This window comes from Pongo pygmaeus, chromosome 19 (genome assembly GCF_028885625.2).
Source record: "Pongo pygmaeus isolate AG05252 chromosome 19, NHGRI_mPonPyg2-v2.0_pri, whole genome shotgun sequence".
In the NCBI taxonomy this organism is placed as follows: Eukaryota; Metazoa; Chordata; class Mammalia; order Primates; family Hominidae; genus Pongo; species Pongo pygmaeus.
The window spans coordinates 4,092,292-4,119,466 of record NC_072392.2 but is presented as its reverse complement, the minus strand read 5'-3'; the positions used below and the strand labels follow the sequence as shown (position 1 = coordinate 4,119,466).

At 40.0% G+C, this 27,175-nt stretch overlaps 1 protein-coding gene across 1 annotated transcript in view; it reads left to right on the top strand.

The window, feature by feature from the left end:
* The window catches only part of UBE2G1 (ubiquitin conjugating enzyme E2 G1), a 95,076-nt gene that overhangs the window by 35,109 nt on the left and 32,792 nt on the right, over positions 1-27,175 (top strand). The window contains exon 2 of the mRNA XM_054459321.2: positions 24,512-24,614. Coding sequence (XP_054315296.1) covers positions 24,512-24,614 — 103 coding nt within the window. The remainder of the gene's footprint in view (positions 1-24,511; positions 24,615-27,175) is intronic.

Genomic DNA, 27,175 nt, shown 5'->3' with positions numbered 1-27,175 from the left:
ACCTGGTCTTTTTAATATATTTTAAATTAAAAAGTTATTTTTTAATTTCTTTAGAAAAATTTATTTAACTTCTTAGGAGGGAAGAGGAGATAAGCACACATGCCCACACTGACACCTTGAACTAGAAGACATGATTAGGCCAAAGCTTTTTGTTGTCAAAAGTGTGTAGTGTATGTGTTTTAAGAGTTAGATATATTCAGAATATCTTATCTTTTAAAAATTGTAAATATTTCCCCATGTCCTGAAATATTCTTGTAAAGTATTTTAAATAGATGCATAGCATTCTTTCATATGGTGGTACTATCATATTCCCCACATTTTGACTTCTGGGTTTTCAAATTATAGTTGTAAACCACTTAAATTATAATTAATGCTTCTGTGGATTTTCCTTATGAAAACATTTATACATAATCCTTGATTATTTCTCTTCGGATAAATTTCTGATCATTTCTTAGTTAAGGAAAATAAATATTTTTGAGGTTCTTCATAAATACTACTGATTGCCTTCTAGAAAGGCTTTGCTAGTTTGTATTTCCACTATTAACTGTATCAAAGTGCCACTTTTTATTGTGTTGTTCTTACCACCAGAAACTTTAAAAAGTTTGATTCTGCTAGGTAAAAAGAAAATTATTTTAAAAATTCCCAAGAAAGGTGAACACCTTGACAGTTTGGAATTTGTGTGTGTGTGTGTATGTTGTTTTAAAGGTTTATAAGAGTAATTATTTGCGTTTTAATTTTTTATGGCTATTTTGGCATTTAGAAATTTTATTTTTCTGGGCAGGGCACAGTGGCTCATCATGCCTGTAATCTCAGTACTTTGGGAGGCCAAGGTGGGTAGATCTGTTGAGGTCAGGAGTTTGAAACCAGCCTGGCCAACATGGTGAAACCCCGTCTCTAATAAATAAATAAGTAAAATATATTTTATTTATTTGAGACGGAGTTTCACTCTTGTTGTCCAGGCTGGAGTGCAGTGGTGTGATCTTGGCTCACCGCAACCTCCGCCTCCTGGGTTCAAGCAATTCTCCTGCCTCAGCCTCCCAAGTAGCTGGGATTACAGGCATGTGCCACCACGCCTGGCTAATTTTGTATTTTTAGTAGAGACAGGGTTTCTCCATGTTGGTCAGGTTGGTCTCGAACTCCTGACCTCAGGTGATCCGCCCACCTTGGCCTCCCAAAGTGCTGGGATTACAGGCATGAGCCACCGTGCCTGGCTGAAATTTTATTTTTTTAAATCATCCAGTTAAGTCGGCTTTCCCATTTATTTATTTTTTGACACTTAATGTTTTCCATTCCTAAATTCAAATAAGACTATGCAAAATTTGAAGATAGCTTTGAATTTGGAGTGGGGTATGGAAAAGTGCCTGGAGAAACTTGGCGACAGTTGATTTAGAAACAGTTAGGCTTTGGCTTGTGTTAAAAATCTGCCGATCATTTAGGTTTTCGATTGTTGCTGTCTCCATGTCTCCTGTTGCCCCATACTAGAAGGTGTTAAATTGTTAGACACTTCCATGAATGTATTTCATACGTGTAAAACTTGGTAGATGCATGACTCATGGCTCTGGGTAGTCTAGCTAAGCTAGTCTTTTACGTCATACGTGTAAAACTTTGTAGATGCAATAACTCATGGCTCTGGGTAGTCTAGCTAAGCTAGTCCTTCCACTCAAAGAGCACGATACTTAAGCTTTCTCCTGGTGAGTCATGAATTGTCATCAGGGAATTTCTCACTGTTTGGATTAATTCCATTAGGAACTGCTACTGGTGATAGTTTAGTCCTTATTTAGTTTTAGTCTAAGAGAACCTTACTGACATTACTATAAATCTTAAAAAAAAAAAAAAAAAAGCATACCTTTAAAAAAGCCTAATGGCAATGGACTAGTCAGGATAGTAAGAAAAAGTTATACTGGAAAGAGAGAGATGGTTTATGAATTGGTTACAAAAAATACATCAGTATTATTTTGAAGACAACCCTGATTTCAGTCGTGGTTGAAATCCTTAACCAACCACAAAAATGTCTTACATTTTAAATATATTAAAGTCCTTAAATTATGGAAATAGTATCTTCTAAGAAGTTGATTAATAGTGGAAAGAAGAGTCTCAGTTTCTTTTTTCTTTTTCTTTTTTTTTTTTTTTTTTGAGACAGAGTCTCATTTACCCAGGCTGGAGTGCAGTGGTGCCATCTCAGTTCACTACAACCTCTACCTCCCGGGGTCAAGCGATCCTCCTGCCTCAGCCTCCCCCCCAGTAGTTGAGACCACAGGCACATGCCACCATGCCCGGCTAATTTTTTTTTTTTTTTGTGACAGAATCTCACTCTGTCACCCAGGCTGGAGTGCAGTGGTGCGATCTCTGCTCACTGCAACTTCCGCCTGCCGGGTTCAAGCAATTCTCCTGCCTCAGCCTCCGGAGTAGCTGGGACTACAGGCACATGCTACCACGCCCGACTCATTTTTTGTATTTTTGTAGAGACGGGGTTTCACCATGTTGCCCAGGCTGGTCTTGAACTCCTGAGCTCAGGCAATCCACCTGCCTCGGCCTCCCAAAGTGCTAGGATTACAGAAGTGTCTCTTTTTTTTGAGACGGAGTCTCTCTCTGTCGCCCAGGCTGGAGTGCAGTGGCGCGATCTCCGCTCACTGCAGCTCCACCTCCCGGGTTCATGCCATTCTCCTGCCTCAGCCTCCCGAGTAGCTGGGACTATAGGCACCCGCCACCACACCCGGCTAATTTTTTGTATCCCTGGCTAATTCTTTGTATTTTTAGTAGAGACAGGTTTTCACCATGTTAGCCAGGATGGTCTTGATCTCCTGACCTCGTGATCCGCCTGCCTCGGCCTCCCAAAGTGCTGGGATTACAAGCGTGAGCCACCGCGCCAGGCCCACCATTGTCATTTTTTTAATGCAGCACAGAAGCCCATCAAGTGGCAGTCACATAATTTCCTAATTTATTTTTGAAAAAAACTTAGCTAAATTCCAATTTTCTATGTGCTTAGGTGTCTTTTATAAGTTTGAATAAATGTATAAATAACTTCAGGGTTGTTTTATAGGTTCTTGGTACCTCACACAGATAAACTTGTAAATGGAATAAGATGTAGAGGAATGCAAAAGTAGCTAAGGAGCAAGCATGACAGCATCGTTTTATTTTATCGCCTTCTCCTCTGCAGTAGTCAGGGTACACGGCACTGAATTCAGATCAGAATCATAGACTTTACTGTATCTCTTCCTGGTGAAAATATTTAAGTTATCTGACATTTACTAGATCTATTAAATCACCCAAGGGAATAACTTTTTTTGTATGCATAAGATAGTAAAGGGCTTTTGCAAAAAATCCAGTATGTTGATATTTTGGACAACATAAAACAATATACACCTTGTACATTTACTTTAAAAATTAACATGTGAAAAGCATTTCTCATTTTGTTTACTTAGTTTTTAAAAAAAGCCAGACTAGTTTAGCTTAATATCTGGGTTCTCAGCTGGGAGAACCAGATTACCCATCATTCCAGTCAAGGCTTTTGAGTTTCCATTCTGTGAGACGATGACTTGCAACTTGGTGGAATTGGATGTTCTTTCCAAGACTAAGAAGCTTTGCTGATCCATTCACAGTTACTTCTACTCTCTTCCTTCAACAGTGAGACTGACAGTATCGTCTGCTTGCCCTGCACATGGGCCAAAATGGGCCTTTCATAGGAGAAGCTCTACACAAAGGAAAGGAGGAAGGGTTCCTGCAGAAGGAAGAGAAGGGCAGATTTGTTCTCAGAGGTCACTTATGTTAAGGCAAGGATGGCAGATGTCTCATCATGGATTTATTTGGCGGGTGTGGTGCCAAATATTGGGAGGAATCTTAAGTACATGATAGGTTATTAATGGTGCTGTCTTTGGGTGTGGGCCACATCGAAGGCTTGAGGGTGATTCAGAGTAATGACACAGTCCATCTGTATTTTAGGATCTGCCACACAAGGAGGTAGGAATATGCCTGGCTTCCATTTGATGTGTCCCACACTTCTGATTTGTATATTGGACTTTTTAACTACTCCATTCTACTCTTCCCCCTTCTCACTACTGTACTTAACTAAGTCTTAATAAACAGACACGCAAACCGGTAACTCCTCATCCCTCTTTATCCCGAGCCCCTGACAACTCCCATTCTATTTTCTGTCTCTGAATTTGACTTCTCAAGGTATTTTCTTTTCTTTTTCTTTTTTTTTTTTTTTATTTGCGACAGAGTCTCACTCTGTTGCCCAGGCTGGAGTGCAGTGGCGCGATCTTGGCTCACCTATGCTTCCCGGTTCCAAGCGAATCTCCTGCCTCAGCTTCCTAAGTAGCTGGATTAGGGGTGCCCGCCACTACGCCTGGCTATTTTTGTATTTTTTTATTTTTTTTGAGACAGAGTCTTGCTCTGTCACCCAGGCTGGCATGCAGTGGCGCGATCTTGGCTCACTGCAACCTCCGCCTCCCGGGTTGAAGCGATTCTTCCTGCCTTGGCCTCCCGAGTAGCTGGGATTACAGGCATGAGCCATCATGCCTGGCTAATTTTGTATTTTTGGTAGAGACGGGGTTTTGCCATGTTGGTCAGGCTGGCCTCGAACTCCTGAACTCAGGTGATCCGCCTGCCTCGGCCTCCCAAAGTACTGGGATTACAGGCGTGAGCCACCACGCCTGGCCAATTTTTGTATTTTAGTAGAGACGTGGTTTTTGCCATGTTGGCCTGGCTGGTTTCAAACTCCTGACCTCAGGTGATCCGCCCACCTTGGTCTCCCAAGTGCTGGGATTACAGGTGTGAGCCACTGCGCCTGGCTGCAAGGCTTATTTTCATGTGAGTGGACTCATACAATTTTTATCCTTTTGTATCTGGCTTATTGCACTTGGCATAATATTTTCAAGTTCATTCCTGTTGTAGAATGTATCATAATTTCATTCCTTTTTAAAGCTGAGTAACATCCTGTTGTATGTATATACTACACATTTTGTTTATCCATTCATCTGTTGGTTGACACTTGGGTTGTTTCCACGTTTTGACTGTTGTGAATAATGCTGCTTTGAACATTGGTGTACAAACATCTGTTTGATCCCCTGCTTTAATTCTTTTGCATATATAACCAGAAGTGAAATTGCTGGATCATATGGTAATTCTAAGTTTAATATTTTGAGGACATGCCATACCGCCTTTCACAATGGTTGCATCCTCTTACATTCCCATTAGCAATGCACAGGGTTCTAATTTCTCTACGTTCTTGTCAACACTTGTCATTTTCTATGTGTGTATTTAATAGCAATTTTAATTGGTGTGAAGTGGTATCTCATTGTGGTTTTGAATTTCTTCTATTATTAGTGATACTGAGCATCTTTGCATTGTGCTTGTTGACCAGACATCTTTTTATCTTTGGAGAAATGCCTATTCAAGTCATTTGCCCATTTTTGCATTGGTTTTCTTGTTATTGAGTTGTATGAGTTCTTTTTGTATTCTGGATATTAATCCTGTATCAGATATGTGATTTACAATATTTTTCCTATTTTTTTTGGGGTTGCTTTTGATGAACAAAAGTTTTAAATTTTGATCCAGATCATTTATTTTTTCTTTTGTCTCTATTGCTCTTGGTGTCATGTCCAAGAGTTTGTTGCTAAATCCAATGTCTTGAAGATTTTCTCTTATTCTTTCGCCTGAGAGTTTTAAAGCTTTAGCTCTTACATTTAAGTTTTCAGTTCATTTAGAGTTAATTTTTGCATATCATGCAAGGAAAGAATCCACCTTCATTCTTTTGCTTATGGATATCCAGTTTCCCTAGCGTTGTTTATTGAAAGATTTTCTTTCCTCATTGAGTGGTCTAGTCAACCTTGTTGAAAATCAGTTGGCCATATATGCAAGGGTTTTATTTCTAGGCTTTTATTTTGTTTCATTGGTGTATATGTCTGTCTTTTTGCCAATACCACAGTGTTTTGATTATTGTCGTTTTGTAGTAAGCCTTGGAATCAGGACATGTGAGTTCTCCAATTTTGTTCTTGTTTTCAAGAATGTTTTGGCAATTTGGGGTATGAATTTTAGGATGGGTTTTCCAAAAGTTGTTGGGATTTTGATACAGGGATTACATTGTATTTGTAAATTGCTTTGGGTAGATTTTTTTTTGTGTTTGAGGAAAAGATTCAGTTGTTTAGAAGTCTCTTAAGCTCTCTTTATTTTACTTTTCAGTCTTTCCAGCATATGTCTCTTTCATATATTCACTTATACAGAATAGTGTACATATGTGTGATACACACAATGTAAATATGTACAATTTTAAGAGTTATTTTAAAACAAATACCATGTAACTGCTAGCAGGTGAAGAAATGGTTGAAGTTTCAAAACTACTGAAATAGAGTTATGACTGACGAACTACATTGACACGTCATCACCCACAATCCCATCATTTATATCAGGGTTCACTTTTGGTATTGTACATTCTATGGATTTAGAGAAATATTTGACGTGTATCTTACCATTATAGTATCATACAGAATACTTTGATGGCCCTAAGAATCCTCTTGAGATTGGATTTTTGAAGATTTTAAACTAGTTTTTTTGTGTGTTTTTTTTGTTTTTTTTTTGTTTGTTTGTTTGTTTGGTTTTTTTGAGATGGAGTCTCGCTCTGTCCCCCAGGCTGGAGTGCAGTGGCGCGATCTTGGCTCATTGCAAGCTTTGCCTCCTGGGTTCACGCCATTCTCTTGCCTCAGCCTCCCGAGTAGCTGGTACTACAGAAGCCCGTCACCACGCTGGCTAATTTTTGTATTTTTAGTAGAGACGGGGTTTCACCGTGTTAGCCAGGATGGTCTCGATCTCCTGACCTCGTGATCCGCCCGTCTCGGCCTCCCAAAATGCTGGGATTACAGGCGTGAGCCACCGCACCCGGCCTTAAACTAGTTGTTAAGTAGAGTATCCTATTCAACATTGTGGATTTTTCTAATTATTTTCTCAAGAAATCATTTAACTGGCTGGACATGGTGGCTCATGCCTGTGATCCCAACATTTTGGGAGGCCGAGTTGGGAGGATCACTTGAATCCAGGAGTTTGAGACCAGCCTGGACAATATAGTGAGAACCCCATCTCACTTTATAAATAAAGCAGTTGTTTCACTTATTTCCACATCCCCTAAATTTCCTGCAAACTGTGGCAGTACTGTCTAATAGAAACACGAGAACCACACACGAGAGCCTAATGTGTGATTTTAAAATTGTAACCACATTTAGAAATGTAAAAAGATAGGTACAATTCATTTTAATAATTTATTTAACTCAATATACCTAAAATATAATTTCAAGATGGAATCAGCTAACTTTTTTCTCACAAAGTCTTCAAAAATCCAGTTTATATTTTACATTTGCAGCACATCTTAACTAAGACTAGCCACTTCTTAGGTGCTCAGTAGCCACATGTGACTAGTGGCTATTATATTAGAAAGTGCATGTCTAAGAAGCTTGATTTGATTCAGTGTAAACATTTTGGGGAAGGGGCAAGAGTATGTCATAGATGAAGCTTGTGTATACCATTTTGCATCAAATAAGAAGATACACGTTCTTGGGTTAATGGTTCTAAATTTGAACAATTATTTGGTGATTGCCAGATTTCTCTGTTGCGAAGATGCAGTATCTCTTTGTACTGGTGAGTAATCTGTGGGGTGATGCTTGGGCATCATATTCTGTTCTCCGGTGACCTTTTCACTTAATGGTTTTAGCATCCATTGATCATCCGTGCCTGGATTATTACATTAAGGCTTGCAAATGAAATGCTCTAAATATATCTGTGTAACAAATTTCCACCCCTTTCTTCCATTATATAACGCGTTAGAAATACTAGTTAGTGGCCAGGTGCAGTGGCTCATACCTGTAATCCCAGCACTTTGGGAGGCCGAGGTGGGCAGATTGCTTGAGCCCACTTCGAGACCATGATGCCCATGGTGAAATCCTGCCTCTACAAAAAATACAAAAATGAATTGGGCATGGTGACATGTACATATAGACCCAGCTACTCAGGAGGCTCAGGAGGATTGCCTGAGTCCAGGAGGTCAAGGCTTTAGTGAACGGTGATTGTGCCACTGCACTCCAGCCTGGGCAACAAAGCTATTCTCTCAGCACAGTCACCTTAGTAAGATCTAATAATTTTTCCTTTGGGAGATGACCTTCTCTAAACTTTGGATGTCAGCAATAAATTGAAAGGGACTAGTTTCTTATCTGATTAATTCATTTTCATTTTGATGAATTCATATGCCTTCTTAGGTTCTTCCTTAAAATCCTTAATTAAAGGAGTTTTGTCTTCATCATCATCCTGCATCAGAAACGGCATCAGTAATTGATATTTAATCTCATAGGTTGTGATGAGTCCTTACTTTTGTTTTACAGGTTGCTCTTAAGTATTGTTGGGTTTTCAGAGTATATCAGCAAAGGCTTTAGCTTAACATCTCTCAATTTTTAAAATATAAAAGCAATGTTAGCCTGACACGTTTTCTTATCTTACCAAAGCACAAGATAGCATTCTTTAAGAAAGGTCTATTTTTGTCAGTTATAAATTTGCTTTCCAATATTTCTCCTTTATTAATAGTTTTCTGCAATTCATTGGGGGAAAGTTTGTTGCAGTCTCGCTATCAGCAGAAGCTAATTTATTTATCAATGATATTTAATGTTATGCATTTATGTACTGTTCTTAAACCTCTCAAACAGTTCAGGGCTTGCTTTACAACTCAGCTGCTCACCAAATTCTCCTGTTTCTCTCCTTTCACCTTCATAACTTTGGAGATAATAAATGCACATTGCTGTTGCCACACAGTGCTCAGTGGTTCCATGCTGCTTGTGGTTATAAATTTTTGTATGAAGTATTACTGTAATTGTTAGAAAAGCACCATGCTATGCCCAAGTCATGAACATTGCCTTCCATTTGTATTTCTCTTGCGTAGAAACAGTCTTATGTGTGATACTGGGGATATGCTTAGAGTCAGGGGCTCAGCTTTTGGTTCCCTTGCCTTTAAATAAACGCATTACTTCCAATTTTTTCTTTCAATGTTTGTACTTTCCTAGGCCTCTTACTTAGGTTCACCTGTATTTTCCCAGGACATCCCATTTTCTTAGAAGCCATTTTTACTTAATGTGGAGAAGATCATGTACAAGATGCCTTTCAGTATGTTATATTTCATGGACAACATTTCTGATCATGCAGCAGGGCTCTCTTCTTTTGCTAATGTGATTGTAAGGAGAAGCAGCACATACAAATAAATAGTTATTTGAATTAGAGAAATATAATCTCCTAATGCCATCTTAGGGAAGGGTTTGAGGAGGAGTTCAAGGCATGATAGGAAGATACAACAGAGAGTGAGTTAGTGTCAGTAGATCACAGCTACTTTGACATAATCACACCTGTTGTTCCCCTTTGGAAGAAATCTTGGATTGGACCTGGCATGGTCTGCTGCTTACATTATTCTTTCTTTCTTATGTCAAGAAGTGGGTGGAGACTACTTAGAGGAATGAGGAATCAGCACCATCTTAATATGTGTTTGTGAGTAGAACATCTTGTATTTGTATTACCTGCTCCAGTTTTTAACTTTGTTCATTTTATGTGAATCTACTTATTATACTTGTATTAAAAGTAGTTTAATACTTGGTCATATGTTAGAAACCTGTCATTCAGATTGTGGCATTTCAAAATGTAGACAAAGCTGTCATTCTGACTTGTTTGGCTTTTGAGTTTCATGTCACACTTAGTCCAATCAAAATACAAAAAAGAAAAATTATGTTGCTAATTTTCTTTTTCAAATTTCAAACTTTTGCTTTAATTATAATAAACTTTATAGACACACATTTGAATGGCACACTAATAGCCTAGGAAAATTAGGGGTTTAAATGTAAATATTGTCTTCATCCCTTAGACTCTAAGTAATAGCAACAAACATTGGGCAGATTGGCTGGGCGGGTGGGGTGGGGGAGCGAGCTCAGGAGTTCAAGACCGGTCTGGGCAACATAGGAAGACCTTGTCTCTACCAAAAATACAAAAAAAGACAGATATGGTGGTTTGTGCCTGTGGTCCCAGCCACTCAGGAGGCTGAGGTGGGAGGATTGCTTGAGCCCAGGAGGCGGAGGTTGCAGTGAGCCATGAACACACCACTGCACTCCAGCCCGGGCCACAGAGTGAAAAAAGCCCATCCAGATAATCAGAAAAAAGAGAATCACTCAATGTAAAAAAAAAGGGGTGGGGGAATAAAAATATGTAAATGCACCAAAGATAAATTGCCAGTGGCAGAAGGATGCCTGGTGTTAGCCAGCGGTAAAAATACCCAGTGTTAGCAAGGCTGTAGGGAAATAGTTGCCTACAATGTTTCTGGGATAATACATTGAAGTAAACATTTTGTGGCTTGATATATATGTTCCTTTGACTTACAGTTCAGTTTATAGTTTATATAGTAGATATACTTCCACAGATGTACAAGGAGAATGCAAAGTATTCTTTTTAAATTAAATTAATTTTTTAAAAAGATGGGGTCTTGCTCTGTTGTTCAGGCTGGAGTGCCATGGTGCGATCATAGCTCACTGCAGCCTCAGACTCTCCTGGGCTCAAGAGATTTTCCCACTTCATCCCCCAGAACAGTTGGGGCTACAGATTTACACCGCCTGGCAATGGCAGCATTTTTTCTTTTTATTTATTTTTAAAAAGACTTTTAAATACTCATAATTTCTTTTTTTTACTTTTCTTTTTGTTTTTTTCACTCCTCTCAGCTCATACCTAGGCAGCATTATTTATATATTTGAGGGGGGAAAAAAAAGAGGTATGGTGGTGGAAATGAATTATCTAATGTTCAGACTATGCTGAGTGGCCATCAGTTATAAAAGGATGATTACATTTCTGTATAGTATATAGTGGTGTAGCCTAAATCTGAAAGAATACACAGCAAATTGTTAGCAGTGGTTGTCTTTGGAGAGCAAGAAGGTAGAGTGTCTAATGCCTTCTATTTTATTTTCCTGTGTTACCTTAGGATACATGGCCTTTTTTCATAATTTAAAAAATCAAAGTATAAAAAAGAAAGTTGAAAGTATTCTACTACTTAGTAATAACAACCATCACCTACAGATGTCTCCCAATGTTGGGCATCCCTGCATCCACCTTTCAGTGCGTGCATGCAGGCTGAAATCTGAGGTTGTAATAGGTGTGCCATTTATATACTTTAAGTTGCAAGTTGCATATGAATGACAACCCAGCTAAGGTAATATTGAAGAAATTATTGACCTATAGATAGACATTTATTGCAAGAAGAGATTAATTTCTAAAAGAGTCCTAAAGTTGAGAGAAGAAAATTTATAAAAACCTAAATACTTTTGAGACTTGACAGAACCCACTGACTTCCTGATGTCCAGGATGAGGGAATAAACACATATGTATTCCTTAGTACTTCTCTCCCTTTCCCTCCATTCCCTTCCCGTTTTCTAACCGTAAATATAGATATATTTGGTAATGTTATTTTTTTAACATAGAAATCCTGATAATGTAAAATTACGACAATACAGAAAATAACAATGTAAAATCCTGACAGTGTAAATTTATATATAAATCCTGATAATGTAGAAATAGGACCAATGGCAACAAGAAAATAATACACACACACACACACACGTGTGTGCCACTTGGCAATGACAGCATATATTATTAAATATATATATTTATATAAAAGCTGATAGCATTCATGGTGGTTTGGTTTTATTTATGCATTTACATGGGGTTGGTAACTACACTGGTCCCTTTCACATGTGTTTTTCTATTACAGAATTCTTTATTTTGATTCATTTCCCAGCATTTATTTCAAAAAGTACCATTTCTTAGGTCCTTAAAGTTTACAATACATGTGAATGTGTATTACCATCTTATTTTGACTTCCTGTTTGGGCTTCTCTCTCTCTGTTTCTTTTTTTTTTTTTTTTTTTCGAGACAGGTGCCTAGGCTGGAGTGCAGCAGCATGGTTACAGCTCACTGCAGCCTCAACCTCCTGGGCTCAAGTGATCTGCCCACCTCAGCCTCCTGAGTCGCTGGCACCACAGGCGCTTGCCACCATGTCCAGCTAATTTTTATATTTTTTGTAGAGGTGGTGTCTCCCTGTGTTGTCCAGGCTGGTCTTGAACTCCTGGACTCAAGCATCTACTTGCCTGGGCCTCCCAAAGTGCTGGGATTACAGGCATGAGCCACCATGCCTGGCTACATTTCTCATTCTTTTTGTCACATTCTTCTTCAGGATTCTGTATTTATTCACGTCACTGTTACTTACCTACAATGAGTATTATGGAGAAATCTGAGGCTAACGTGGTTGGTTCCACCCACCCACCTATACTGGACTTGTTTTTTCCCTTCCTGGATATCCTTGATATTGTTTAACTTTAAAGTTCAGTGCCTCATTTGACAGATGTTTTATTGTTTATTCTGTACCAGTTTTTTCTGAGTTGTGGGATATGTTTTCAATCTGTATATTTATTATTATAGAAGGCTTTATAGATTTATGACATTTTAATATTCTGATCTCTTCAGGAATGCAAGTTTAACTTATGTAAATCTCCTTTGTTTATTATCTTTACTCTTTAAAAATATCTATTTATCTTTTCATTAGAAGTATGATTTCTTAAAGTTATGACCATGATTTGTTTTTAGTTGTTTTTGTCTGTTTTTCACTTTCCTTTAAGGTCTCCTGTTGCTTTATAATGTTTTCTTTCTGGTCTTCTTTTAAAAATATGTTTCTGTAATTTCTTTGAGACTGTTTTTCTGAAGTCTTTCTGGTTTTTTTGTATGTATTATTTGGTGGTTGAAATGAACTTAAAGTGAATTGGAAATTCAAGAATCTCATGACTGTGCTTGCTTCCTTGAGCAGCAGCATGCTTACGACTCACTGCAGCCTGAGAATCACTTTTTTGCCCCGTGTAATGTGGGGAAGGTAAAAGGACAGTTGAGAACCACTGGTGTATTCGAGGGGAAACTGATTAGGGACCAACTGGGATGTAAACTTAAAAATAGGGCTTTACAAATGAAGAAGGTGGCATTCTTAGTTGGAAGTGACAGGAATTCAACTAAAATAAATTTAGACAAAAAGGAAAACTGACTTTTAACTAAGTTGATAGAAGGGCAGTAGTAGTACCAAGCGTAAGAAATCAAAAATCTGTTTGGATCTCTTGTTGCTTATTCTTCATTTTGGCTTCATTCTCCTTGAGACTTGACTTGTGGCTACTGGCAGCTCTCAGGCCTTTATGGCACAGCTTCCCAACTCTGAAAAACCACTCCCTCCTGTGGCCTTGGGGTACCGGGGGCCTTGTTTGGCAGTCCTAGAAACATAGTTGGGCGTGAGGTTTGAAGCCGGGTAGTATTTTCCAAAAGAAATATTTCAGGTATGGGCTTGTTCTCAAGATTCTGAAGAACACAGATGTATTCCTTTTGTATCCTGTAGCCTAATTAATGAGCAATTTTAAAGGAAGAAAATGGACAACTAACATTTATTGTACCTTAAGCTGGGTCAGACTTTCACATATACAATATCTTCTCTGTGTTGCAACGTTACCAAGGGCTTTACCGTCCTTTACTGATAAGGAAAATGAGACTGAAAAAATAGAAATGATCTGTTTAAGTTGTCCAGGCTAGTAATACATAATATCATACGCTGTGCCCAAATTTTCCACTGTGAAGTGACATTCAGAAGTCCCCAGGAATCATCTTTATCAAATTTATTTCTATAAAATAGGCGAGATCAAAGTAAGCTGTTTGTGTGACACTATAAACTAGTGTTAGGGCATAATTTCGGTATTGCGAGGAGTTTCTGCTGCAACAAATCTTGGCAGAGATGCATGCTTATGCTATTGTGTATAATATTATGCACAAGCAACAACATACTTAGGACTTAATATTGAAGAACCCTTACGCCTGTGATTGAAGAGGCTGTGATAAGCAGGGTGAAATATTGCAGGTAGCAGAATGTCAGTAAGTGTTACTTTAGGAATGTGGTCCAGAATTCTGCCAAGCAAATCCCTTTGGGAAGCATATTGACAAATTCTTTTTAAGAGATCATCTCTGATCTGTTTGGCTTGTCTGTTTCATTTTCCTTATGTTTTTGAAGCACAGTAAAATAAATTGGGTTGAATATTTTTTGTTTTGTTGTTTTTTGAGATAGGGTCTCACTCTGTATTTCCCAGGCTGGAGTGCATTGGTGTGGTTTTGGCTTACTGCACTTTCTCCCTCCCAGGCTCAAGCAGTCCTCCCACCTCAGCCTCCCAAGTAACTGGGACTATATAGGCACGTGCCACCATGTCTGGCTAATTTTTTTTTTTTCTTTTTGGGACGAAGTCTCGCTCTTGTCGCCTAGGCTGTAGTGCAGTGACACGATCTCAGCTCATTGCAGCCTCCTTCTCCCAGGTTCAAGCGATTCTCCTGCCTCAGCCTCCTGAATAGCTGGGGTTAGAGGCACCTGCTACCAAGCCTGGCTAATTTTTGTATTTTTAGTGGACAGAATGGTTTCACCATTCTGGCCAGGCTTGTCTTAAACTCCTGACCTCGGGTTATCCGCCTGCCTCAGCCTTCCAAAGTGCTGGGATTACAGGCGTGAGCCACCACACCTGGACAGGGTATCACTATATTGCCAAGCCTGGTCTCAAATTTCTAGGTTCAAGCGATCCGCCTGCCTCGGCCTCCCAAAGTGTTGGGATTAGAGGCCACCGAGCCTGGCCTTGAATTTTATTTTTATTTTTATTTTTATTTAAGAGACATGGTCTTGCTCCAAGCTGGAGTGCATTGGCACCTTCTTAGGTTACTGCAGCCTCAAACTCCCGGGCCCAAACAATCCTCCTGACTCAGCATCCCCAGTAGCTAGGACTGGGTCTCTCTATGTTGCTGTTGCCTAGGCTGGTCTTGAACTCCTGGCCTTAAGCGATCCTCCCACCTTGGCCTCCCAAAGCACTGAGATTACAGGTATGAGCCACTGTGCCTGGCCAAAAATGTTTTTGATTAGGAAATCAGCTAGCCGGTAGCCCATGTCATGGTACAAATAAAAAATTCTAATTTTAAGCAAATTTTTAAAGTTTACCAGAAATTTGTAAAGATTATTAACTTGATGCATCTTGAAATCTAAAGAGGAAATAAACCTTTGTGATTGCTATACTTGACTTTTTTCAGTATTAATTAATGGAAGGTTGAAGGACGGGAACGTTTTTGCAGTTACTTTTGGTGACTTGGTTTGTGGCATTTTTATGTTTTAAGGTAACAGCAGTTTATTCCTCTGATAATAAGGTCAAAATTATTTTGACAAATTATCTCAATAGGAGTAATTATGTACTGTTTGGGTCAAGGGGTCTGTCTGTCTATGATCTCAGAAGTTCAAAGTGAAGCTGTAGTAAAAATAGTTACTTCACAGACATACACCTTGCAGCCAACTGTGTTGTACAAATAAACTTGACAGGAACTCACATTCCCAGAGCAGGAGACCACAGTCACCCAGACACAAAGGAAAATCGTTACTAGGCTATAAACCTCAGTTTGTATTTGGCTTTGTAGAAGTTAAACTTAGCCAGCAACTGGTCTTGGCAAACTACACTTAGGCTCACGCTTGTAATCCCAGCACTTTGGGAGGTTGAGGCGGGCGGATCACGAGATCAGGAGATCGAGACCACGGTGAAACCCCGTCTCTACTAAAAATATATATATATAAAAAAATAAGCCGGGCGTGGTGGTGGGCGCCTGTAGTCCCAGCTACTCGGAGAGGCTGAGGCGGGAGAATGGCGTGAACCCAGGAGGCGGAGCTTGTAGTGAGCCGAGATCGCACCACTGCACTCCAGCCTGGGCGACAGAGCGAGACTCCGTCTCAGAAAAAAAAAAAAAAAAAAGTAGCTTCTTTTCTTCTCTCTCTTTTTTTTTTTTTTTTTTTTTTTGAGATGGAGTCTTGCTCTGTCACCCGGGCTGGAGTGCAGTGGCGCGATCTCGGTTCACTGCAAGCTCCGCCTCCCGGGTTCACGCCATTCTCCCGCCTCAGCCTCCCGAGTAGCTGGGACTACAGGCACCCGCCACCACGCCCAGCTAATTTTTTGTATTTTTGGTAGAGACGGGGTTTCACGGTGTTAGCCAGGATGGTCTCCATCTCCTGACCTCATGATCCGCACGTCTCAGCCTCCCAAAGTGCTGGGATTACAGGCGTGAGCCATAGCACCCGGCCAAAAGTAGCTTATTTTCTTAGTAGTCAAGTACAAAATGAATCTAGTTGGGTCTTGGAATGTTATTCTGAGAATTTGTATTTTGCTGAGGTGCAGTGAAGATTTACATAATGATCGACAATACTGAAAACTTTGTTTTAGGCTATATTAAACTTTTTTTTAGATTAAAAAAAATCTTTTGAAGAAAATTTTAAATGCCCAATAATACCAAAGTAGACAGATGGGTATAATGGGCCTCCATGTACTCCCCCAGCCCCAGAAGTGATGAGGTCATGATCAGTCTCGTTTCACCTATCTTAGCCCTCTCCCTAATGACTGTGAAGTACATTCTAAACATGATCATTTGTCTGTAAATATTTCAGTATGTATCTCTAAAAATGGTAGGAAAACCCGCAGCACAACACCACTGCCAAACTCAAAAAAGGAAACAGCAATTTCTGGATATTGTCTAATGTCTCATTACTCTTCACATTTTCATTTGTGTCATAATCGTCATAAATTTTAAAAAAGTTTGAATTCATTTCTCTCTTTTGTGCTCCTTGCAGTATATTTGCTGAAGATTCTAGGTCTTGTTCTTTAGAATATCCTGCAGAGTAGATTTTGCTAATTGTGTCCCAGGGATGTCCTTGAACATGTTTCTCTGTTTCTGTTCTTTGTGAATTAGTTATTGTACTTAGGGGCTCAAACAGGTTAGGTTTGTGAGGTGAGATTACTTCATATGTGGTGGTTCATTTTTCAGGAGACTGTAATATCTGGTTGTCTTCTAAAATGCCTGGATTAAATGATAAAATGGCCAATGTTTCAGTTATTTTTCATTTTTTAGCCGGAGTAGTTTTATAGAGAGAAACCTCATTTGATCAAATCATAATTACTATTTTGATTACTTGGCAATATAATTTGTGTAATAAAAAAGGATCACACTAAATGTTGATTCTTTTGCTTTTTAAAATTGGTTTTCAGAATAACAAAATGGTTTACCAGCATCCTGTAGGTGATATATTAGTTTTTTGTTTTTGATTTCACAGTTACAAACATCATGGATTTAAACTTGCATATTTCAGTCATTCGTTGTTACTAACTTTATTGACACTCAAATTGTCCCATATTTGACCAGTGGAGGCCTCTTCCAGCTGGCTCTTGAGTCCTTTTCACAATACCATAGTATTACTTGATAGCTTCCTTTTTGTCTGCTATGTGTGAGATGAACCTAACATTTCTTGCTCTAGACCTGGAGTTAGCCATTTCTCTGAAGAGCCCTGGTCCGTTTAGTGATAAATTCATATTTAGAGACCACATTCTGGGCACTACTGGGCTGTTCATTTTTTCTAGACCTTTTCAGTGGACAGATCTGAGAACTATATATTTGAAAGCAGTGTCATTTTATATTCATCCAATTCCGATTCAGAAATGCAGGGTTTTTACTTTTCATATGCACTTTCTGTTCTTTTTTAGTCTTATTCTTGGTAATGACTCCACCTTAGCAAGTCTGCTCATGCATTATTTTCCATGACTTAACACATAGAAGTCATTACTCTCAAGGACACTTCCTTGTCCCTGGGTTTCCTTTTTATTCATGGCTTGTAGACCACTCTGGCCCACAGTGACTTCCAGATTCATAGCATGCAAGCATAACTCCCATTTAACAGTCACCGGATACTCCAGGATTTACTGAGTTTTAAAAATTGAAGTATAGCATTGACAGGAAAGTACATACATATTACGGACGGCATGCCTCTACCAGTACACCAGAAGTCCGTTCCATGCCTTTTCCCAGATACTACTCTCACTTCCCGCTCCAAAAGAGAGAGAGAGAGAGAGAGAGAGAGAGAAATACCATCGTCCTGATTTGTAATACTATTGGTTAGTTTTGCCTCCTTTAGAACTATAAACTTTGTGTTTTAGCAGTCATGACTTTTGTGAGAAAGAGAGGTCTTTCTAGCCCTTTCCAACTCTTAATTGTATCTCTAGATAGCATTCAGAAAAGATGTTATCTTCATCTTTGGCATTCTCAAAACTCCTAATACCTTAGGAATATAAGTAGAAGGTCAAGCATGGTCACTTTTTGGTTTCAGTTCCCCTTTTGATTTACAGAAGCTCTGTTTGTATTAGGAATTTTAAACTTTTCCCTATTTTGTAAATATTCTTTCCCAGTCATTTGTATTTAGACTTTATTGCTGTACTGCCCTTAAAGTGTTTTGTGTAGCATTATTTGACTGTTGAGTTTTGTGTCCTGCATAGGAGGACCACCTCCACTCAAAATGATGTGAAAAAACACAATTCTGTGTTTTCTTTTAGTTAGGTTTTATACCTCTTTGTTTATATCTGTAATCTGTCTGGATTTGAATATAGTGTGAGGTATCCATATAAACATTTAAACACAGGATGTTTTAACATCTTTCAGCCTTTTCCATTGAAATAAAACTTGCTTGAATTTCATTTACCTGTGACTACTACACTTTTCCATCTACTGTCAAACTTCTAGAAAAAATTTCCACTTGGATTTTTCCACTTCATCTTCTCTTTGTCCACTCAGCGTTGCCTGCATGGATTCCACCTTACCTTCACCCTGACACTGCTTATGCCGAGGGCAACTGTGGCCTTTTTTTTTTTTTTAAATTGAATCCAGTGGACTGAATATAGACCCCTTCTTCCCTGAGCTGTATGTGTTTATCATCGTTGGATAGTTTCTCCTTTAAATGCATCTCCTTTAGCTTTAATAAAATGTTTTCTTGGCTTTTTTTTTTTTTTTTTTTTTTTTGAGATGGAGTCTTGCTCTATCGCCCAGGCTGGAGTGCAGTGGCGCGATCTCGGCTCGCTGCGCCTCCCAGGTTCACGCCATTCTCCTGCCTCAGCCTCCCTAGTAGCTGGGACTACAGGCGCCCGCCACCACCCCAGCTAATTTTTTGTATTTTTAGTAGAGACGGGTTTCACCGTGTTAGCCAGGATGGTTTCAATCTCTTGACCTCGTGATCCGCCCGCCTTGGCCTCCCTATTTCACTGGCTTAGCTTTCTCAGTTTACCTTGTGCAGCCTCCTCTTTTTTGTTTCTCAGTTGTTAATATTTTCTAGAATTCATTCGGCTACATCCCCTACAGTTTATATTAATGCTTATCCTTGGGTGATGCATCAACTTACAACCTCAGTTATCAACCATATTCTGATAACCCTGAAGTCTCTATCGTCAGCTCAGATTTTTTTTTCTTTCTTTTTTTTTGAGTCGGAGTCTCACTCTATTGCCCAGGCTGGAGTGCAGTGGCACGATCTCGGCGACCTCCACCTCCTGGGTTCAAGCGATTCTCCTGCCTCCCAAGTAGCTGGGACTACAGGCGCTCACCACCACCTGGCTAATTTTTGTATTTTTAGTGGAGATGAGGTTTCAGCGTGTTGGCCAGGCTGGTCTCGAGCTCCTCACCTCAGATGATCCACCCGCCTTGGCATCCCAAAGTGCTGGGATTACAGGCGTGAGCCACCGTGCCCGGTAGATTTCTTTTTAAAACAATGTATTTTTTGTCCCTAACAAAAGGCATTTAATACCAAGCCCATCACCATTTCTTCCCCTCTCTTGACAAACCTCCTCCTATGTTTCTCATTTCAGTGAATGAACAGATTTCTACCCTTGCACAGAAATCTGGTGTCAAAAAAAAAAGGGGGGAGGAATTCACATTATAGGTAACAGTGTTAAAGTGTACCACTCAGTGGTATTTAGTGTATTCACAATGTTGTGCAACCAACCACCAGCTCTCTCTAGTTTTAAAAACTTTTTCATCATACCATTAAATCGCCACCCCTATACCTCTTAAGTAGTTATGCCCCATTTCTCCCTTCCCTCATTGTCTAATCTACTTTCTGTCTCTCTGGATTTGCCGGTTCTGGATATAGCATATAAAATAAGTCGTATAACATGTGACTTTATATGTCTGGCTTCTTTAACTTAGCCTGATGTTATTGAGCTTCATATATTAGTACTTCATTTCTTTCTATGGCTGAATAGTATTTCATTGTATGTATATACTGCAGTTTATTCATTTGTCGATGGACGTTTGAGTTTCTGCCTTTTGATTATTACAGCAAATGCTACTACAAACATTCATGTACAACTTGCTGTGTGGACAGATGTTAGGTATATACCTGTGAGTGGAATTGCTGGGTCATATGGTAACTCTGCTCAACTTTTTAATCATATGTCATTTTCCTTTTTTAAAAAAAATTTTTTTATTTTTTAAACTGAGACAGTTTAAAACAGTCTGGCTCTGTTGCCCAGGCTGGAGTGCCCTGGTGTCATCTTAGGTCACTGCAACCTCCGCCTCCTGGGCTCAAGTCATCTTCCCACCTCAGCCTCCCCGAGTAGCTGGGACTGTAGGTGCACGCCACCGTGCCTGGATAATTTTTGTACTTTTTTGTTTGTTTTTTTTGGTAGAGACAGGGTTTTGCCATGTTGCCCAGGCTGGCATCAAACTCCTGGACTCAAATGATCTGCCCACCTCAGCCTCCCAAAGTTTTGGGATTACAGCGGTGAGCCACCAGGTCCAGCTCATGTCATTTTTGACTTACTACTTTAAGCCCCACTTCTTTAACATCACCAAGTTAGGTTGATTGATTCTCTTCTAAATATCCCTGTTTTCTTCATTGTTTCGACTACTATATACTCGAGGTACACTTTTCAGGATTACTTGAATTGCTTGCTTTTTGTTTCTTTGTTCTCATCATGCCTTATTTATACAATCTTCTACATACTACAAGATTGGTTTTTGCAAATGTAAATCTCATGAGGTCACTCCATTGTTTAAAAGAAAAAGAAAAAAAGAACCACCCTTCAAAGGCTTATCATTGCCCTCTGGATAAAGTCCAAGCATGCAGGGCTTACAAAGGCCCTTTGCTGTCCAGCTTTTGACATTCTGTTTAGTTTCAGCTGCTCCCCTGCCCCCCGCCGTTCCAGTCACATACTGATTGCCCTATTTCAAGTTTTTGTACATGCTCCTCTACCTAAAGTAGAGGTTCAGATTCTAAACCTTGAATTCCCTCACCCAAATCCTTTATTTCTTTTCTTTTTAGAAGCCTTTTCTTATTCTTCATGATTATGTTATGTGCCCTTCTTTTTTGTGTGCCCTCAAATTCTTGTACTGTTGTTGGAGCACATTGTAATTGCCTGTTTACTTCTCTGGGGATCAGGAGCCGATGTTGGTCAAGTGCCAGAAGATGTAGATAGACTGAAAGTACAATTAATAGGAATTTAGCAGAAGGCAAAAGATTATTTGATAAATTATTTAGGGAAGACTTCATGGAAGGGGCTAGTATTGATAGAGACCTTGAAGGAAGCATTCATGGAGGGATGGTAAGGTTCTATCACTTTAAGTGGATTAAGCCTGTTAAATATTCATGTATCTAGACCTAGGAAGATTCATGCTGGGGGCTGAAGCCATGACAAAAGTGAGACATTGGACATTTTTCAACATTGCTTTTGTATTACTTACATGGAACAAGCAAAGGACACAATTATGCCTGTAGAAGAAATGCGTGGAAAGAATGGGCAAAAGATTTCAAGAACTTGGGGGTTTTGACAAGAGTAAGAAGCAATGATATGCTTTATGGAAAGTGTAAGGAAATTTTCAAGGGTAATTTTGACCATGTATACTAATTTCAGAGCTTACTCACCTATGTTTATAAACGCTGGACTTCTGGTGGAAAATGCAACAACTAGGTAATTTCTGGATATATTATAGAATCTTTCACAAGACTCTTATGTACGGTGTTGTAGAAAATGGTCCGAGTAATGTAATGGTGTTTATCTAGAAAAAGGTTGGAAATGAGATCAGTCATGTAGAAAATAACTCCTCACAGTGCATTTGTGTGTGCTGCACTCTGTCCCTCAGTTGACAGGAAAGTGGGACTTTCTGTTTTTTAATAGAATGTCTGCAACATAGTTGGCACTCAGTACACATATGGGTGCCTAACAAAATAACAGTGAAAATGCTGTTGCCTTCTTAATGTGTTTGCACTTTCAATATCTTTAAAAAGTATTTTAGATTAGCCACTTTAAAGTAAAAGTACATTTCTTGTGTTTTGAAATACAGCACTGATTTTAACTATTTGTAAAAGTCTAGTTTGCCTGTTATGCAAAAATGTTAGACTTATACAAATCTCCCCTCACATTTCAAGAAAAGAAGCACTTCATGTTTAAACATAAATTTTTTATTTTTATTTTTGAGACAGAGTCTCGCATTGTCACCCAGGCTGGAATACAGTGGCATGGTCTTGGCTCACTGCAGCCTCTGCCTTCCAGTTCAAGTGATCCTCCTGCCTCAGCCTCCTGAGTAGCTGGGATTACAGGTGTCCACCTCCATGCCTGGCCAATTTTTGTATTTTTACTAAAGACAGGGTTTCACCATGTTGGCCAGGCTGGTCTTGAACTCCTGACCTCAAGTGATCCACCTGCTTCGGCCTCCTGAAAGTGTCGAGATTACAAGTGTGAGTCACCACGCCCTGCCTAAATATAAATTTTCACTATTGGCTTTCTCATATTTTGCTGGCATGTTGTTAAATCATAGTTGTTGAAATAATACCATCTCTTGATTACCCCCAAAATTAATATCTCCTCAGTTACCTAAACATTGGTTCAGTCCTTTGTAGCACTCTGAGTTATATTATACTGCCTTTCATCATTAGACAAAGCTGCTTGAGAATGATGGCAGGTAGTATACGAGAATTACACACCTGTTGAGACTCCCAGCAAGTCCTTTTCAAACCACTCTACTCCTGCGTGTTTTTTGTCCACACTTTCCAGTTTGAGCCAATGAGTACTCAGTTCCACTGGCTGGTAAAATGTGATAATTTTGTGGGTGATTGATACATGCATTCACTATTGTGATTGTTGTTGTGTTGGTTCCTCTGGTGTATATCAGTACTTATTAAATTGTGGTTTTTTTTTGAGATGGAGTCTTGCTCTGTCACCCAGGCTGGAGTGCAATGGCGTGATCTTGGGCTCAATGCAACATTTGCCTCCTGGGTTCAAGCAGTTCTCCTGCCTTAGCCTTCTGAGTAACTGGGATTACAGGCACACACCACCATGCCCAGCTAATTTTTTAATTTTTATTTATTTATTTATATATTTTTTGAGACAGAGTTTCGCCCTTGTTGCCTGGGCTGGAGTGCAGTGGCGCGATCTCGGCTCACCGCAACCTCTGCCTCCAGGGTTCAAGCAGTTTTTCTGCCTCAGCCTCCCGAGTAACTAGGATTACAGGCATGTGCTACTACGCCCGGCTAATTTTGTATTTTTAGTAGAGACGGGATTTCTCCATGTTGGTCAGGCTGGTCTCAAACTCTTGACCTCAGGTGGTCCACCTGCCTCGGCCTCCCAAGGTGCTGGGATTACAGGTGTGAGCCACCGCGCCTGGCCAAATTGCATAATTTAAGTATATGCAGTTCACTGAACGTCAGTTATGCCTCATTAAAGTTGTTTAAAAATTTCTCACATCATCTGCTCACCATCGGTAGGCCAGTACTTTATTAAGTCTGGTGTCTCTGGAAACATTCTGGGCTCTGTACCCCTGCTCACCTGCGCCTTAAGGTCCCTGTCTTGGCCTGTGTGCCCCCACCTTGCCAGTTCCTCGCCTCTCTTATTCCCACCCTGTCATCCTTTCTCCATGCCACAGCACTCTCTTTAGAAGAGGAGAACCTCACGATGCTGCAGCCATTCCTGTATGCTCCAGCTATTACTCTTAAGCTGCTCCTCTGTCCCAGAAGCTGTGGCTCTCAGAGGGTCAACATATACAGACAAGACATATGGGGCCCTTGCTCTCCTTGTGCTCAGAGATGGATGGGCACACAGGAGCACCAACTGTAGAAGCAGGTCCCCAAGACTACAGGGACAGGTCAAATAGGTGTACAAATGTTAGTATAAATGAAAGTTATTAAGCTCAGTACATTCCAATGAAAAGGTATAATTAGACACTCTGAAAGTATACCCTAAAGACAGCAGCGTAAGAATTGCCAACATGATTTGATTTCCGGGGCTCCCTCTCAACGAGAATCTCTGGGGGACGGGCCTGGATATCTGCATTTTAACAGGCTTCCTTAAAAGACCACTGTAGGGCCACCTAGAATGACAAGAGCCTGGCTGGATACCAGTAGAAGTTGATCTTCTGGATAGTTTGCTTTACCCAGGGCTTTCTTACAGTATAGGCATGAAAATGTTTTGGCCATCAAGTAGCATTTTGCCTGGCAAGGTATATCTATTTAATGGTTTAAAACTTACATAAAACATGTACGCTCAAGTTCTGTAATTTATCTATTGGATGAAAATTATGTGCTTAAATGTATTGATTCAACTTTTCTTTTTCCACAGAACTCAACAAAAATCCAGTGGAAGGCTTTTCTGCAGGTTTAATAGATGACAATGATCTCTACCGATGGGAAGTCCTTATTATTGGCCCTCCAGATACACTTTAGTAAGTATAATGGAACTGACACCTTCAAAATGGAGCTCTTTTAATACACTGAATTAAAAACTATTTTGGCAGGCTGGGCGCGGTGGCTCACACCTGTAATCCCAGCACTTTGGGAGGCCGAGGCGGGCCAATCATGAGGTCAGGAGTTCGAGACCAGCCTGGCCAATGTAGTGAAACCCCATCTCTACTAAAAATACAAAAATTAGCCGGATGTGGTGGCACGCACCTGTAGTCTCACCTACTCAGGAGGCTGAGTCAGGAGAATCACTTGAACTCAGGAGGCAGAGATTGCAGTGAGCTGAGACCATGCCATTGCACTCCAGCCTGGGTGACAGAGTGAGACTCCATCTCAAAACAAAACAAAGCAAAACCACAAATATTTTGGCAAACTGACATGACATTATTTTTTAAGGAGCAGGAGAAATGGCTGTATTCAGTATCCTTTGTACTGAATTTGATCATGGAAGAGTTTTTGCGTTCTGCTTGAAGCTCTAATGTCTAAGACCTATTGCTATTAAAAATAATTGTTTCAGCCCGGGCGCGGTGGCTCATGCCTGCAATCCCAGCACTTTAGGAGGCTGAGGTGGGCGGATCACCTGAGAGCTCAGGAGTTTGATACCAGCTTGGCCAACATGGTGAAACCCCGTCTCTACTAAAAATACGAAAATTAGCTGGGCATGGTGGCATGCCTGTAATCCCAGCTACCCAGGAGGCTGAGGCAGGAGAATCACTTGAACTCAGGAGGCAGAAGAGTTAATATATTCTTTGGACATTTTAATTGAGAATGTATTATACACATCAGTGTTTTAAGAAGGCTAAGGAGAATTTTCAAGATTGTCTATTTTCATGGTTCTCTACTTGAGTCCCCACCAAATACTGGTTAGAATCCAGGTGTTCTTATCCCAAACTAAACTAATGGTCACTTTCTCCTAGTTTATTGAAAGTTATTGTTATACTATATGATAATCTATTAACTGACTATTAATTGTTAAACCAGTGGCTTAAGGATAGGCAACAATGTAGTGGTGTTAAAGAACAGTAGAAGAAGAGAAGTAGAATTTTGAAAATATTTCATGTAGTACATTTCTAGATGCAAAGACCACAGTCTTATTTTCTGCTCTTGAGTGTTTGCAGACTAATTTAAATTTACTAGTATGTATTGTTTTGTAAGATGCATCTGCTGGCGTGGTGCGTTGGCTCACGCCTGTAATCCCAGCACTTTGGGAGGCTGCGGCGTGTGGATCACCTGTGGTCAGGAGTTCAAGACCAGCCTGGCCAACAAGGTGAAACCCTGTCTCTACTAAAAATACAAAAATTAGCTGGGCATGGTGGCGCACACCTGTCTGTAGTCCCAGCTGCTCAGGAGGCTGAGGCAGGAGAATCGCTTGAATCCGGGAGGTGGAGGTTGCAGTGAGCCAAGATCACGCCACTGCACTCCAGCCTGGTGACAGAGCAAGACTTCGTCTCGAAAAAGAAAACAAAACCGTCTCTGGTCTTTAGTATACATTTTTAAAATGTTGGCTGTTGAATTGAGATTGAATCACAGCAATATTTCTGGCAGCTCCGCTGGAGTGTGTATATGCTGCTGAGAATACTGGTGGTCACTTCTGGACTGTGCCTTCCTGAGATCAGTAGCCCTTGCTCAGGAAAGAGAGAGAGCATGTTCCTAGGGCAGCACCTGAGAAAGGCAAAGGAAGGTACAGGGGAATGAAGAAAGGCTTGTTAGAAGTAAGCCTTTTAAAATGCTACCAAGAATCGTGTACTTCATAGAATGCTTAAAAAATATTTGTTGTTGGCCAGGCGTAGTGGCTCACGAGACCGAGGTGGGCAGGATCACCTGAGGTCGAGAGTTGGAGACCAGCCTGACCAACATGGAGAAACCCTGTCTCTACTAAAAATACAAAAAAATTAGCCAGGTGAGGTGGCATATGCCTGTAGTCCCAGCTACTCGGGAGGCTGAGGCAGGAGAATTGCTTGAACCCGGGAGGCAGAGGTTGCAGTGAGCCGGGATCGTGTCACCCACTCCAGTCTGGGCAACAAGAGCAGAACTCTGTCTAAAAAAAAAAATTCTTAAAACACTTCTTAACAGGAAGTAGTGAGGTTCTTGTAATTATTTCAGTGGAATGGCGAGAGTAGAGGCCATCTTGGAATTGTTTGAAGAGCGCTATTGGGAGTGAATATATACACCTTATGTATAAATAACTGCCTGTGAAGGGAAGTAGAGGCTTGTACTGGGGGGAGGGGTGTTATAGGATTGAAAATAAATTAGTATAGGCTCAGATGGTACCCAGACCTAAGTGATTAATTCACCACTTTATCATTAGATAATAGAAATACAGTACCAAAATTCTGTAAAAGCTGCTGTGATTATCTCACTGTGCCATCATTAGCCCTCATTTAGTCACTAGAGGGCGCTCCACTCTCTTTTCAGTCTATGTGATTGATAACTGGTACATTCAAGGGTTACTTTGAGACTCCTGTAGTTGCCACAAGTCTTAATTCAGTCATACTTATATTTATATAGCATTACATTTTTATTTTTATTAATGAGTCTTTCCAGT